Source organism: Balaenoptera acutorostrata, chromosome 2 (assembly GCF_949987535.1).
Source record: "Balaenoptera acutorostrata chromosome 2, mBalAcu1.1, whole genome shotgun sequence".
In the NCBI taxonomy this organism is placed as follows: domain Eukaryota; kingdom Metazoa; phylum Chordata; class Mammalia; order Artiodactyla; family Balaenopteridae; genus Balaenoptera; species Balaenoptera acutorostrata.
The window spans coordinates 124,741,473-124,757,567 of NC_080065.1; the positions used below are offsets into that span (position 1 = coordinate 124,741,473).

The 16,095-nt window shown below is 33.5% G+C and overlaps 1 protein-coding gene across 6 annotated transcripts in view; it reads left to right on the forward strand.

The window, feature by feature from the left end:
- Positions 1-16,095, forward strand: part of MATR3 (matrin 3) — a 30,019-nt gene that overhangs the window by 3,914 nt on the left and 10,010 nt on the right. For 4 of the 6 annotated variants that reach the window (XM_057540336.1, XM_057540338.1, XM_057540337.1 and 1 more), the window contains 6 exons: positions 6,999-8,086; positions 13,074-13,135; positions 14,231-14,272; positions 14,609-14,721; positions 14,976-15,028; positions 15,462-15,587. In XM_057540336.1, the coding sequence (XP_057396319.1) occupies positions 7,175-8,086; positions 13,074-13,135; positions 14,231-14,272; positions 14,609-14,721; positions 14,976-15,028; positions 15,462-15,587 (1,308 nt within the window). In that variant the 5' untranslated portion in view covers positions 6,999-7,174. Of the gene's footprint in view, positions 1-6,998; positions 8,087-13,073; positions 13,136-14,230; positions 14,273-14,608; positions 14,722-14,975; positions 15,029-15,461; positions 15,588-16,095 lie in introns of those variants that run through there. The other 2 variants (XM_057540341.1, XM_057540340.1) reach the window with 1 other exon arrangement.

Consider the following 16,095-nt stretch of genomic DNA (forward strand, 5'->3'; position numbering starts at 1 on the left):
AACAAAGAGGGTTCCCGTGGTGGTGGGGGTGGGATGATAGGTCTTCCCAGCTCTTGCTGTTGGATATGCTGCTGGGTAAGAAGAGCTAAGAGGGGGGAAATGCCTGTAGTTGATGTCATAGTTAGCAGTAAATGCAAATATGGAAAGTAATCTGTTGATACTAGAGTCTCAGTAGGATCTTTGATTTGTAGTATCATAGATTGTTAAATAGACAACTTTCTGGTCTTTAAAGGTGATGTGTATGGTGTTTTTTTTTCTCTGTGGGAATTTCTAGGATATTAAACATTTCCCTTTGGTATAATCACTGATAGAAGAGCTTATACCATATGTGAAAGTTTAAAGTCAAGTGTTTGAACACCTGAATCACACAGTAGGTGGGAAAGGAACAGTAATAGCAAAGAAATACAAACCTTTGTACTTAAAATATTCTTGGGACTTCCCTGGCGGTCCAGTGGTTAAGACTTTGCCTTCCAATGCAGGGGGTGCGGCTTCAATCCCTGGTGGGGGAGCTAAGGTCCCACGTGCCCCCCCCCCAGGGGCCAAAAAACCAAAACAGAAGCAATATTGTAACAAATTCAATAAAGACTTTAAAAATGGTTCACATCAAAAAGTAAAAAAATCTTTTCTAGCTGTGGAAAGATGTGGAACAACAACAATTTTAATGCTTAGTTATGTTTCCTTGTGTGGGCTGTGATATTCTGGGAAAGCAGAATGGACGAGGGAACTTTACACTTAAGCATCAGGAGACCGAGAAATATCCATAACAGCGTTCTTGGTAATGACAGGAAGTTGGAAACAGTCTAAATGTTCATCATCTGCAAAACAGATAAGTGTATGCGCCATAATGGTATCTATATTGCAGTGAAAATGTAGATGTAATTCATGTGTAAATCAGTTTTAAAAAGTAAGCAATACATACATTTTAAGCCAATTTGTATAAAATTCAGAAATGCGAAGTTAACACTTTTTAAAAAGATATGTGTCTATTAAGTGGTAAGACTTAAGAGACTGCAGAAGGGGAGGAGGAATCACTGGAAATTGGTAGGTAGACGATATCTAAGGTTTTGTTAACGTTGTTTCTGAACCTTGGTGTTTATATACACTGGTTTGTATAATGTGTGATATAAAGGGGGTGGTGCTGGGCCTTAAGAGAATTACTAGTATTAAATGGAGAACGGAGAGACACATTCCAGCTAATAATTGTATTTGAGTGTGGACTTCATGTGGTAAGTAGTAGAGAATTGTGTGTGTGTGTTTATTTATTATTTATTTATTGGCTGCTTTGGGTCTTCGTTGCTGTGCGTGGGCTTTCGGGGGCTACTCTTTGTTGCAGTGCCTGGGCTTCTCTCGCCGTGGCTTCTCTTGTTGAGGAGCACGGGCTCTAGGCGCGCAGGCTCAGTAGTTGTCGCCTGCGGGCTTAGTTGCTCCGCGGCGCGAGTAGTATATTTTTGAAGAGAGTAAAATAATGAGTGATATTTTAGGAGGCTTATATTGAAACCTGTGAACCTGGATCCAATACACGGATGCCATCTGGAAGGCAAGAGGACAGAGTATCTCCAGTAAGGTTATGGCAGAGGAGATAGAGAGTTATGGACTGCATTTCTGAAGGATGAGAAGGTAATTTAAAGGTAGATTGGAAATGGAATGAAGAAGGAAGAGGTTTAATTTGTTTACTTTCACTAGAATCCACTTCTCTTCTTCAGTCTTACTTGTCTAGGTTACTGCCAGTCTTTAAATCTGGTCTTTTAAAGCAGACTTCTGGTTCAGGAACAAAGTTCAGATTTTAAATCTGACTTCAAATAGAAAGGGATGAGACATGATAGTATAGTTGATATATGAAATAGTGCAGTGAAAGTGAAAGGTGTTTATGTCTCTGGGCCAGTCCTTTTACTTCTAGTTTCTCATTGGTTGTGAGGATCAGATTGCATAAAGTAGATGATCACTATGGTGCTTACCATGTACCAAGTCTTATGAAATGGGTGTTATTTTTATTCCCATTTTACATACCAGGGAACAAACACAGAGATGTTAAGTAATTTGCCCAAGGTCACACAGCTATTTTGTAGTAGAACTGGGATTCAAATCCAGGCATTTGGGCTCTAAAAATCTCAGTTTGTATCAAATCAGAGAGTTGTACAAATGTTTGTGGAAACCAAGAGCAGTAGATCATAAAGTTGTGAGTGGAGGGGGAACATCTTAAGACTGCAGAATGGTGCCTTGAGAAAAACCACAAATTTTGCTTTGAAGTAGAGAGGAGAGTTAGCCAAGTTAGTGTCTTAGGTCAAATCAAGAGTCAAAATTGCCTGTTAAATGGAATAATTTTCTTTCCTGTAGTATGAATTTACTTCATTAGTTTTCTCTATTGCTTAATCTGAAAATAATTAATGTCTAGTTGATAAAGTCACTAGGAAAAAAATTTAAACCTAGGAAGAAGAAAAATGTTCCAAGTCTGAATAATAGGAATCCTTTCTGTGGATTACCATGAAGATTTCTATTTTAGCAGATGAAGGTACTGTGTTAGCCTAAGGACCAAGAAGTGGGCTAGAGGTTGAATCCAGGTCTGTGATTGGATTAACACCAACAGTCTTAAAGCATTTAAAAATAATACTTGTTTTTCAGTCTTCCTGGGCACGACACTTTATATGGTTTTATCTTTATTGTGTGCTGAGGTACATATTGCTTTATACAAAACAAATTAATAGAGCTGGATAAGCAACAAGGATATACGGTATAGCACAAGGAATAATAGCTGCTATCTTGTAATAACTTACAGTGGAGTATAATATGCAAAAATACTGAATCACTATGCTGTACACCTGAAACTAATATAGTATTGTAAATCAACTATACTTCAATTAAAAAAAGAATCTGGGACAGTATTTCCTAGGGGGTTTACTACTTAAATTAATTAGTTTTTTTAAAAACTTAAGCCACTTAAAGGCATGCCATACTGAAATGAGATTATGGCACTGAAGAACACAGACTAAAATATAAGTTTTTAAAGTGGCTCAAGCTCAATATATAAAATTGAATAGTTCCTCAGATAACAATCTTTTTAAAAAATCAGACTGTTAAATGAAATACAAGTTGTAAACATATATTAGGAAAACATATAGTGACATAAGCTAATGTGAAAATGAAAATTTACTTAACACTCTAAAATGGAAACTATGTTGATAAGTTATTTATAAAGCCATTATAAATTTAATACATGAGAAACTTTAAGGAATAATTAACCTAACCCTGTATTTTAATTGGAAATGAGTCAGTTGCTTGCTTTAAAAGTTCTGAGCAGAGTAGTCAATGCTTTAAATTACTAATAGTGAACTATCCCTGCCATCTGTTGGTGAAATGGTTAGGACATTCTTACTGTATTGGTATTGTTGGTTGCTACGTGTATTTGGCATATTTTCGCATGAATAAGTTAAATCACAAGGGTGTTTGACCTTGATAGAACTTGGAAAATCTGAAAATTTCTTACAGCCTTTTGTGTTTTTAATTCAGACGGGGAAAATACTGTAAGAAACTATTGTTTTTTAGCTGTTTGTTAAGTTTTTATGTGAGATTAAAGGGTTATTATGAATTTTTATATGAGATTAAAGGGTTATTATAAGTGGTTATTTCTTTCCTGAGCATCTCTACAAGCCTTTATGATTATACCATCTTAAAATTAGTTGTTTTTAAGAAGTGATTATTTCACACAATTGTAAACATAGTTAAAGATCCATATGATGGTATTAGATATCTTTAAAACATAGCATTTTTAAATTTAGAAGCTGAAGATTTTTTTCTATAATGTCTTTTAAAGAAGTAAAGTCTGCTTATGGTCATTTCACTTCCTGCTAAATAATCCTCTGAAAGAATGAATATGTAATAAGACATAGGTAATCTTTATTTTACATAGGAAATCGAAATATGGAACAACTATTTGTTTTCTCCGTGAACCTTCTGGATGTGTTAAGCTTTCATTTGTTTTCTGAAATATTTTAGTTTTCCATTTTTTTTAATTGTTGAAGAAAATAAATCCAATAAAGAGTATCAGATAGTATTCATGGAATGTGGAGGTTGAATATGATTAACTGAAGCTTATTTCTTAACCATACATACAGATACTTGTTCAGCTGTTGAAGGTGAAGCTAACATCTTTAGTAGCACTTATATCATGAACTAGGTTTAAGTTCCAGGTTAATAATTTAGAATTGTGTATTAAAATGAGCTTTAAATCTGTTCATTGAGAATTTGAATATCAGATTGTAGTTAAATGGCATTTGTAAAGCAAGCCTAATTAGTCATTCTTTTTCTGATGTTTTCTGGTTGGGGGTGGTGTGGAGGTACTTTCTCTTTTGGAAGTGAAAGATTCTGCATTAATGGGCATTTAGAATTTATTGTATAAAGAATTTAAGTGGGTAAATTAGATTTTGATATTACATTCTAGGTTAGTTATCTCGAAGTATTTTCAAGCTTTATTAATCTCTATGAAAAGGCAATTTTATATAATGATGGGAAAAAAATACAGTAAAAGAAGCTAATCTTTTTAAAACATCTTGGTAACTTAGTAAACCTCTCAGTATTGTGCTAACTTTCATAGGCAGTAGGTCTTGCTTAAAGGAGCCTTTTAAAGTGACTTGTTCGTCTTACGTTCACCATTGACCAAAGATCTAAATGAACTTTTTATAAATGTTCTTGCGCCAGTGCCGTCTTGTCTGATTTCTCTTAATTTCTTTGTTCTAATAAAAGATTTTAAAAACTTTGTTTCAATCAGAAGTCTGACTTAAGTTCTTTTTCAGTAATGCTACTCTCATTGTGTGGGACTGCATTTTAAGTTGAAACTCTGAGTCACAAAAATATTGTTATTCTTAAGAATTACAAGTTGTCATGGGATTTACATGGTTTGTCTTGCCCTTTTTCTTAGTTTTTCTGACATCCATTTTCTGTTTGTCTTAAGGTTATCACCTTTTACCTTTGCTTCTCTTAACCTTTCCTTTTTGCAGATCCACCATTTTCATATATGCTACAAAGAAAAATAATTCTGTAATGCAACGATCATTTATTTCCCTTAAAATATGATCAATTTTAAAAAATTACATATGATCATAATGCCGCAGTATAATTTCCCTAAGGGAAAGAATAGTTCTTTCAAAAGACTGGCTTTTCAAAGTACAAAGCTTTGGCTCTCAAATGAAGGGCAAAGCTACAATTAATAGTAACCTCGATACTTTAAATTTTTGATTTCGAAAAACCCTCTTAATGGTATTGATTTTTTTCTTTTTTTTAACAAAGTATACGTGAAAACTTAGAGGGTCCTACCAATGTTTACACAATATTTCAACCGGCATTCTGTATGGCATTTAAAAGTCATATCAAAGAAACCTTCATCCAATGATGTACACTTAACTCTTGTCTTTATTAATCTTAAGGCCTAAGTAGTTTACATAATGGATCTCATCTAGAACTAGTTTCTTTAGTGTCTTTTCTCAAATTCGTCTTCCTTGGTGTGCAAAAACATCTTCTGTACTTCCAGTCACCTCTGATAGCATTTCTATGTCTTTTTAACTTTGTTACATCTTTTTGTAAAATCTAACTTAAGTCTTGCCTGCAACTTTTTTTTATACTTCTTCTACCACTGTTTTCATCCAGTGTTTCCTTACTTTAATCTGTCATTGGTGGAATTGGTCCCATAATAGACTTGTAACTATTGAATATTGCCTGGTTTTTGCATTAATAAAGTTTAATATTTTAAACTAACAGTACTTAGGGGTATGGGTGATGAAATGTATTAAAGTTAACTGAGCAATGCCTTCTAGTAGAATTATGTAGCAAACAATTTAAGACTTATCAACCTCTGTATGTAATTGTGATTATAAAATTGTTTCATCAAGGACATTTATTGTGTATATCATTTAACTGATACTTTATGAGCTCACACAAATGCTTTCCAAATTCTTATGTAACAATTTCTGAGGTAAAATAACAATTTAAGAAAGAAAATGAAAATAATTTCATTATTTTCACGTCTTGGAGGAAACACATCTTGGAGGATCGCATTCAGAATTTAAATTTTCCAGGTGATTGGGCTATTCTTGTGAAAGAATCTGTGTTTATAGAAATCTGTGTAAGCAAGATCTCATTTTCATTTTCACCTGTTTTGAGCTCTAGGGGTGCTGTGGCCTTGAGCATTAAGTGAATGTCGATGGCTGCTACCTTGGGGAGTTTCACTTCTTTAAATCACCTATACTTCCTGTACCTGGGTTTTTTCTTGGGAGGTCTCCTATTTCTGTACTGCGCATATTTAGTTCTCCTTACCTTTTAAGATTAGAGATGAAATAAGCAACTGCCTGATATAGGATGGACAGTAAGAAGGCAGTTAATTATTTGGCTTAAATTTGTGCAGAAATCCTTAAACTGTAGGAAGTCCCTTATTTTTCTTCACATCTGTCTTTACCTCAATTTGATTTTGCTGCATAAAGGTCTCAGCTATTGTGTTTGATCTTAGATCTTATACTAGGTACTTGACACCTAAGCTTCGTTTACTTGTGGTTTTACTTGGTTCTTTCTGATAGTGTTAATAGGTCTCATTTTCTAAAACAGAATACAACTGATTCATCTTTGACTTGCTGACCTTGATTTTTTTGTTTTTAGTCTTCTGGAACTTAAGCATCATACTATAGGGTGTATTTTTATTCTTCTAAAAGAAGAGACCCATCTATATTTTTATTGAAATTTTGATGTATCCAGACATCTAACCCTTCAATTGAAATGTTTTTAAATTCAGTATGAAATTCCCTTTAATAGTTAAACTTTATCATGAAAGACTACTTTTTAAATATCTATATGCAGGCTCTGCATACATCTGAAATCTGTTTAAGTTATGTAATTCTTTGTAAGTTTGAGATCTTAAATGTTTTTTTTTTTAATCAACATGATGCATAAGTTTTTTTTCTAAAAAAACGGCATCTACTTAAAGGGATTTATGACTAAAATTGCTTATTTTTCTACAGAGTTGTCTGCTGGTTCTCAGCTTGAAGAAGATTCTACAGTCCTTATTGATCCTTTTTCTTGGCGTTACCATTTTTTGAAGCAAAGTTAACCTAGTTTTCTAGTTTGAGCTTTCTTTTTGGCCATCTTCTAAAAAATTTTTTTTTAATCTATAAACTAGACAAGAGATAGTTCTACAATGTCCAAGTCATTCCAGCAGTCATCTCTCGGTAGGGACTCGCAGGGTCATGGGCGTGACCTGTCTGCAGCAGGAATAGGCCTTCTTGCTGCTGCTACCCAGTCTTTAAGTATGCCAGCATCTCTTGGAAGGATGAACCAGGGTACTGCACGCCTTGCTAGTTTAATGAATCTTGGAATGAGTTCTTCATTGAATCAACAAGGAGCTCATAGTGCACTGTCTTCTGCTAGTACTTCTTCCCATAATTTGCAGTCTATATTTAACATTGGAAGTAGAGGTCCACTCCCTTTGTCTTCTCAACACCGTGGAGATGCAGACCAGGCCAGTAACATTTTGGCCAGCTTTGGTCTGTCTGCTAGAGACTTAGATGAACTGAGTCGTTATCCAGAGGACAAGATTACTCCTGAGAACTTGCCCCAAATCCTTCTACAGCTTAAAAGAAGGAGAACTGAAGAAGGCCCTACATTGAGTTATGGTAGAGATGGCAGATCTGCTACACGGGAGCCACCATACAGAGTACCTAGGGACGATTGGGAAGAAAAGAGGCACTTTAGAAGAGATAGTTTTGATGATCGTGGTCCTAGTCTCAACCCAGTGCTTGATTATGACCATGGAAGTCGTTCTCAAGAATCTGGTTATTATGACAGAATGGATTATGAAGATGACAGATTAAGAGATGGAGAAAGGTGTAGGGATGATTCTTTTTTTGGTGAGACCTCGCATAACTATCATAAATTTGACAGTGAGTATGAGAGAATGGGACGTGGTCCTGGCCCCTTACAAGAGAGATCTCTCTTTGAGAAAAAGAGGGGCGCTCCTCCAAGTAGCAATATTGAAGACTTCCATGGACTCTTACCGAAGGGTTATCCCCATCTGTGCTCTATATGTGATTTGCCAGTTCATTCTAATAAGGTGAGTTAATGCAACAGATACTTCTAATTTCTTTTACGTTGTAGTGCCTATTCTGTATTTACCTATATCTTTTACTCTAATTCTGTAGTCTGGTGACATTGAGTTGATCAAGAATTTTTATACTTTTGAGAACACTTACTTTATTTCGAAGGTAATTGTTTTTGAGCATTTTAAACCAGGGCTTTACATTAATACAATCTGCCTAGATTACTTCTGGCCACAAAGCTGTCATCCACTGGGATTATCTTGTTGGTTTTTGGCATCAATATGTTCTTCTTAATCGTATATTTAAGCAGGTTTTTTGTCTGCTTTGTTGAATTGTTTTAAGTATTTTTTTTTTTTTTTGCAGTCAATGTGCTCTGCCATTCAGGATGCTAGATAATCAGCTCTCCATCTGTCTTAATTACTGATTCGTATGTAGTAAAGATGTATTCTTGAACAATTCTCTTTTTTTCCTTATCTGTGGCTACAGGGAAAGAGTTAATGTAGAGCCCTGGTGTTTGTTTCAGTATATTTCATATTTTAGATTAGTTCATTCTTCCTTTTTTAATTTCCCTTTAACACAAACTCTCATGCTATAACTGAAATTTTTTCATCATTTTTTTTCTCCTTTTCCACAACTTTCTTAAACATACTTCAAAACTCACTTTTTATTATCCCATATTGCATCTATCCCTTTAGAGACTTGGGAAAATCAACTACTGCAGTATCCTGCTCTGTGTTCCTCATAAGCATGTTCTTTTTCTGACTTAGGCTTAGACTTCTGGTATAGTCATTTGAGGAAAAAAAAAAATCTAATTCTCCTTTGCTTTAATTATCACATCTGGCAAAATGGGAACTTTTTCAAAATGTCGTTTTAAATATATTGTCCTTTCTCTTTCAACGTTTTCAATGCTAATCATTCGCACTGTTTTTTTTCCCCCCCAAAATACAGTGCAGTTGACTTAAAGTCAACATTATAGCACTCCACTAGCTTGATCTGTAATCTGACCATCCATTTTTCCTGATGTGCTGTACTTAACTGGAACATGTTGCTGCCATGAAACTGATTTGATGGTTACTGTCACAGGGTTTTTTCTTCACAGTAACATTTGGAAGGGTCATTTTCTTTTCATATCTATCCCTTTTAAATGCATTTTTAATTGAGTTGATTTTTGAGCAAAGTATATCATATAGGTCATTAGAGATTTTGTTTTTAATCTTTTTAAAAGTATTACCAATCAATCCCTTTTCTGTGTTTGGATCTCAATATTTTTGTCTCAGATAACTAAAAGAAGAGATTTCTTATATTATTTGAATTTACAGAGTATTTTGAAAAATATCTTTAAGAATAATTCCTAGCTAAATATATGTATGTATTCCTATAATACAAAAATCTTTTGAATTAATGCATCAATAATTTAAGTATACAAGGAATATTTTAATCTTTAATCCACGTCAAAATAAATTCAAATGCTAAATTTACGTTCATAGATTAATTTTCATTTAAGACAGAACCACAGACTCATTGAAGTTAGGGAATTATATTTAGTAGGTGTTTTCCTTTTTCAAATTTGTTGGATACACTAAGTATATCATGGAATTTAGTTTTTGTTCAGTACCAAACTTCAAGTTTTAGGTCTGGTATGAATTGATTCAAAGAAAAGGTCCATTAAGCTTTGGTGACTCAAAATATTTTCTGTTACTTCTTGCCTGTTCGCAGAAATGGCAATATGAGAAATATTCTCAGATAGGTTCTCTAAACTCCAAGGAAGATAGCTAGTTACAGTGTCTCAAATGAAAGTGATTGTAAGGGACTTAAAATCTTTGCTACTGGAGTCATCATAAATCAAAAGCTGTTGTTGGAAGTCTCCTTTTCCTGACTTTGAGCGGTAATTTAACCTTGCTGCTTACACATGGGAAAACCATTCAGTAAAGGAACACAAAAGAAAACCAAGAAGGACTTTAATCAGAAAAAAGTTTCTATTTTTATATATGATTATACTTTTCTCTCCAAATGTTGCTACCTTCTAGTTCCTTAACAGTTATATTACTAAATAATGATAGTAACGGACCTAAATTGACAAAAGAATATTTTTGAATATTTGAAACTTTGAATTCAAGAGTAAGAAGACACCTTACCTAGTGCAAGAGGTACTTTTAACCTGTAAAAATGCATGTACCCTAGCTAGTTTGGGTATTTTATCACAAATTTAGAAACAGTTAAGAATTACTTTAGAGGCCCTTTGATTGTTTGATTTACAAAATTTATGGTATTTGTAAATTGTACCAATTTTAAGAAGTTTTAGCACCTGGATTCTCTTAATGTATTTTAGTTTCCTTAACATGGCTAATGTTTTCTGGATATCTTCTTTATGGAAAAAATAAATACTCACTTTTAGTAGGGATCTTTTTAATTTATAGCTGATGTAGAATCAATGAGTTTAGAGAAAGTAGATAATGAAAATTTTTTTAACATTTAATCCTGCTCTCTGGTATTGCTGCATAACTTGGAAAATCTGTTCTTTTCACTTAGTGGTAATGTTAAATAGCCTACATGATCAAAACTTCTTCTTACTATGAAATAAGAAACTTTTAGGTGCAAAACATCTAATTTGTCATCATTATTTTTGATATTTTAAGTAACTTTCAGTGATGGTGTTGCTTTTATTTCTTTCTAGGTCATTGTAGAACATCAAGTTGCTCTTCTACACAGCCTCAAACTTGCCTCAAAATTCCTTTCATTTAAAGAAAACTGGCCACTACAGCCCTTTCACTGTCTTGTCACTTGAGTTCATATTTTCCTTTCAGTATTCTAGAAGCCCTTAAGTTATTCTTTATTCTGCCATTCCACATGTGCTTCTCCAAATTATCTTTTCTTTATATAATTTAGGTATCTCAGTGACATCAAGGTGAATGTAGTTTTTCCTGCAGAACTTCTGAATTCAAAAAGTGAATCCTTTGTCTTTATTAATCTGATGTGAGAGTTACCTCCATGTAGAATCCAAGGATATAGGTTTTTTAAAAAACCCTTTTGGCTTTTAATCCTCACCTTAGACCAAACAGTAAAAGATCAGGTATGGTAGTGTAGATTAGTAATGGGTGGGTTTGGGAGGTATATAACTGATTCTTTGATCTTGGCTTTCCTTCTAGTACTTTGTAAGACCAGCCATACTTTCACAAGTTTGAACCTTTAAAGATCATGGGGGATTGGATATAAATAACTTCTGGTCAACTAGATATCCTTTCCATCTCCTATTAATTAGAAGCATGCCTAATAGGGTAACTTTTGCTCCTCTCCCAACACACTACTTCTCAAGGGTATTTTAAATCTGAATATTTTTCGTTAAGAAAATTCTAAGTTAATGTATTTGTTTAATCCCGCTTCTGAATTTTGTGAACTTTACCTATGGCGCCTCTTGGTTACAGCCATTTTTAAAGTGGCCTCCAACAAGTCAGTGGTCTGTTGCTTTGCAAGTAGAAATGTTTTATATCCCAAATATCTGGTTGTAGAGCCAGCTGGAGAGATCTCTTCCAGTTCCTTACTTATTAGCCATTATTTTAAAAAGACAAACCAGCTTTGAGAGATAGTTCCCTAAGTTCTTAGAAGTACCATTCTGTTTGAATGTGTTCCATTTTACCTCTTTCACAGTTTTAGTTAATTTTTAGTAGGGCATAGAAATGTGTGTAAACTCTCAAAATGTAAGTTAGTTTTTAAAAATTAGATCCCATTTATAAAATAACTTTTTCTAAAGTTTCAGAATGGTGTCTCTTGTAATTTGGTTCCTTATTTTAGTACAGCTCTAAGTGAGACTCCCTTTTTAAAACATTGCCTGACCATGTTTTATATTCCAAATATAATGTATTAGGTAGTGTGGGTGTTGGAAAAGTTGCCTTATTTTGTGGGGATTTGTGAAACAATAATACTTGTAAAGCGGGAAGTGTAAAACAAGATAGCTTTCTTTATAAGCAATGTAATAGTTACATTACATTAGTTGCTTTTTTTTCTTTTTAATGAAAAATTTTTTTATTATTAGCACTTCCTATGTGCCTGGCAATGTTCCGATAAACAGGTTACCTTTATTAATTCATTACTTTTCACAAAATTCTAGGAGAATATTGAATCACAGTGAGTTTAAATAACTTATACGAAGGATTCACATCTAGTAAGTGGCACCTTGGGAATTGAATGTAGGCAGTCTGGCTGCAAAGCCTACTTTTCCTAACTCTTTCTTATGTTAATCATTTACATGTGGATTTTTAACTAAAGAAAGGAAAGTTTATTTGCATAAAATAGGAAAAAAATAATCCCTTCAAATTTAAAATAATCACACAGGAGCAAATACTGAAGAAATAAAATGTTTTCGTCCCTAAAATTTAGAAATGGACACTCCTAAAATTTGCTTCTCTGTTTTTGGGAAATATAATGGGAGCTTAGTTTTTTGATAAATGGGAGCATTTTCTAGAAAAGTCACTCCTGTTGAATCAACTTAGCTTTTTATGGCTTTAGTACACTTGCAACATACCTCAAAGGCTGGATGAAATTAAAGATATTGTTTTTAACTAATTATTCACATTTATAGTATATATTTTCTAAAGTGATATAAGCATGGATATTTTATCATATTTAGAGTTCTATAAAAGCAATTCTAATGATACGTAAATAAAAATTCAGTTTCGTCCACAGAAATTAATATGCCTACTGATCTCAAGGTCAGTTACTACTCTTGATCTTTATTAACTCTATATCTTTTCCCTGTCAGGTCTGTTAGTATATTAACCAAGTTATCCAGTTTTTCCAAGAATGTGCATGGCGTATTTGAGGGCAGGATCAAGCTACAAGGATTCAGAGAAATGGTTTTAAATTAATTCAGTGTGATTAGTGAATGGGCAGGTGTTTGTTCTGCTTATGATACTACATATAGATTAACATTCTAGAGTTTGAATGGTTCAAATGAAAATACCTTAGTTTTATTTTTGTTAATTCTACTAATTTACTTTGCTACAGGAGTGGAGTCAACATATCAATGGAGCAAGTCACAGTCGTCGATGCCAGCTTCTTCTTGAAATGTAGGAGTTTGAAATACCTTTAAAGCATCCTTATCGTGAATCAGAAACACCCATTGATTGCTTTGGGGAGTTCACCGTTTACTTGTAATATCCACATTGTTTTTACTGCATAGTTGATACTGTCCAGGCAATGCCAATTACAAACAAAATGTTTAGATCTGGAATTGTATATGGGATGTTAGATGCAGTGGTAGTGGTACTTTGTTATTTAATATTTGTAGGGTTAATAAATGTTGGTTCTTTTTATACAAATTGAAAGAATTAATAGACTTAAAGATAGCCTTTGATACATAGAACAGGTTCATGAGAGCATTTGCAGTAACAGTAATACGTGCTCTAAGAATACAGAAGACGTGGAAAGGGGGGAAATTACTAGAAGTTAAAAGTTAGTTTTCAAGCAAAACCCTTCAGGATGTATTTCTTGCTTTTGAGATACTTTTGATTCTGAGTTTAAGTTGCTAGAATGAATTTGAATTCCTAAAGAATCTCCCTGCCTAAAATAGCACATGATACCCATTGTTCACTGGAGTGGCCATTTTCACGTATGCTATGCTCTGTTGGGGCTGTCCTTTCTGTCTAGTGACACAACTCAGCTCTGCTCTTGGTATTTAATATTGGAGAAAGAAAATCTGTGGTCAGTCTTTGTTTCCCCATATAACCCAACATTTCCAGTCCCTCATGGAGCACTTTTCTTCTTTGTAAATTAACAAATATAGGGCATTCTCTAGCGGCCCAGTGGTTAGGACTACACACACTTTCACTGCCAAGGGCCCGGGTTTAGTCCCTGATTGGGGATACAAGCCATGTGGCATGGCCAAAAAAAAGCCAAATATAGGAGTATTTTAATTGCAACATACATTGCCTACATTTTCAGGCAATACAGAACAAGTATATTCTCCTTCATTTGGATTAATTTGAAATTCTGAAATTTTCCTTTGGAAATATCAACATGTCATGTTTTTAAACTGTAATATTTCTAACACTTAGACTCTGTATAACTTTACTAATGAATAATCTCTATTTTAAAGGCCAAGCGAGGCTACTTTGTGAATAGGACAGTTTTATTTTAAAGTTAATTTTCTGGTCTTTTTAAAGCTACCCAGAATGGAATCCTGACAATGATACAGGACACACAATGTAAGTTAAATTTTTTAAGCTATTGTTTGTAAAGGAGATCAATGTAAGGAATTCAGGTTAAATTTTTCAACATTTCATAAACAGTATTTTCATAATTTCTTTATTGAATATGAGAGTTTGGTAAAAGTAGAAGTCACTGTGGGTGAAAGAATTTCTAGAAACTATCTCTTATATAGTAATTTTTATTTTATTGTTATAGATTTTTCCCTAGTTACTTCATACATAAATGCCCCCAAAGATTGGAATCATAGTCATACAAATGTTTTAGCAGTAAATTTTAGTTATTTCTGATGGATTTTATCATGCTTTGTATTTTATGTTTTCACATTATACTAGGGGTGATCCATTCATGTTGCAGCAATCTACAAACCCAGCACCAGGAATTCTGGGACCTCCGCCTCCCTCATTTCATCTTGGGGGACCAGCAGTTGGACCAAGAGGAAATCTGGGTGATTATAAAATTCATGTTACCTTTCCCTAAGAGCTTTTATCATAAAAATTAAATGCAGTGATGTTAGGCAAAAGAAGTGTCATTGAACTGTAACTCAGAAATAACATTGCATGAGAAGACATGTGGTACTCATATGATATTTGTTAATATCCTTCATTTGTGTTTGAAAGATGTCTGTTTTTCAATTAAAATAGCCTGGTAGCGCAAGTATATTTATTACAAGACTGAAAAATACACTTTTTCCCTATAAAGGTGCTGGAAATGGAAACCTGCAAGGACCAAGACACATGCAAAAGGGCAGAGTGGTCAGTAATAAAGCTCTTGCTTTTGCTGTTTTAGCTGTTCGGGGGAATGTGATTTGACTTGAATCCTTGCTAATGGAATTTGTGTCATAGTCTTTATTATAGGAAGATTGCTTTAGTTTGAAAATCATCAGGCTTTTATATATGACTTTGATAAGAGTTAAAACTTTGTTTTCATATGTCCATAGTCTACAGATCTCACCTTGATTCAAAGTTAAGAACTTTGCTATCTAATTATGTACACAGTAGTCAGTTTAAATATCAGTGCAGGTACTGTTTTCTGAAACTTTTGAGATTTGTCCCAGTGACATATTTTAAATATTTAGTTTTTTTCCAGTTGACTGTAGATTATAAAAGTTTTAATATAATACATAACCTGTTTCGTATTGCTTCTAAAGAGACTTGTTTACTAACTTCATTTTTTCCTAATGGATAGGAAACTAGCCGAGTTGTTCACATCATGGATTTCCAGCGAGGGAAAAACTTGAGATATCAACTATTACAGCTGGTGGAACCATTTGGAGTTATTTCAAATCATCTGATTCTAAATAAAATTAATGAGGTATGAGTTAAGTGTAGTATTTATTCATCACTAAAATATTTCCAAAGGGGATTACATAATTTTGTATTAGAAAAAGAATGTAAGCTTAAATCATCAATATGGAATGTAATGTAGAGCAAAGGGCCAATAGTTGAACTAATCAGTTGTAAATTCTAGTACTAACGGATTATTAGTAACTTTATAAATTGTGATTCTTAAGCAGTAACATTGTCATAATTATACTGCTGCTACTATAAGGGCTATATAAGAATAATTATTTGGAAAACCATTTCAAACTTTTACCCAAGTGGCACCAAATTATTTCAGGTTCAGTAGGCATAATAAATGATAGTTTTAGTATCATGATGGTAATAAAATCTGAGGTGACCATTAATAAATAGCAAATTAGCAATGCTGGGTTTCTTGTTTTGCTTTTAGATTCTTGAAAATGCTTTCTAATTAATGATTAAATATTTTTGGAAAGAGTTTGGGCATTGTGGAATTTGGTTGGTTTTGGGAAATAATTTTT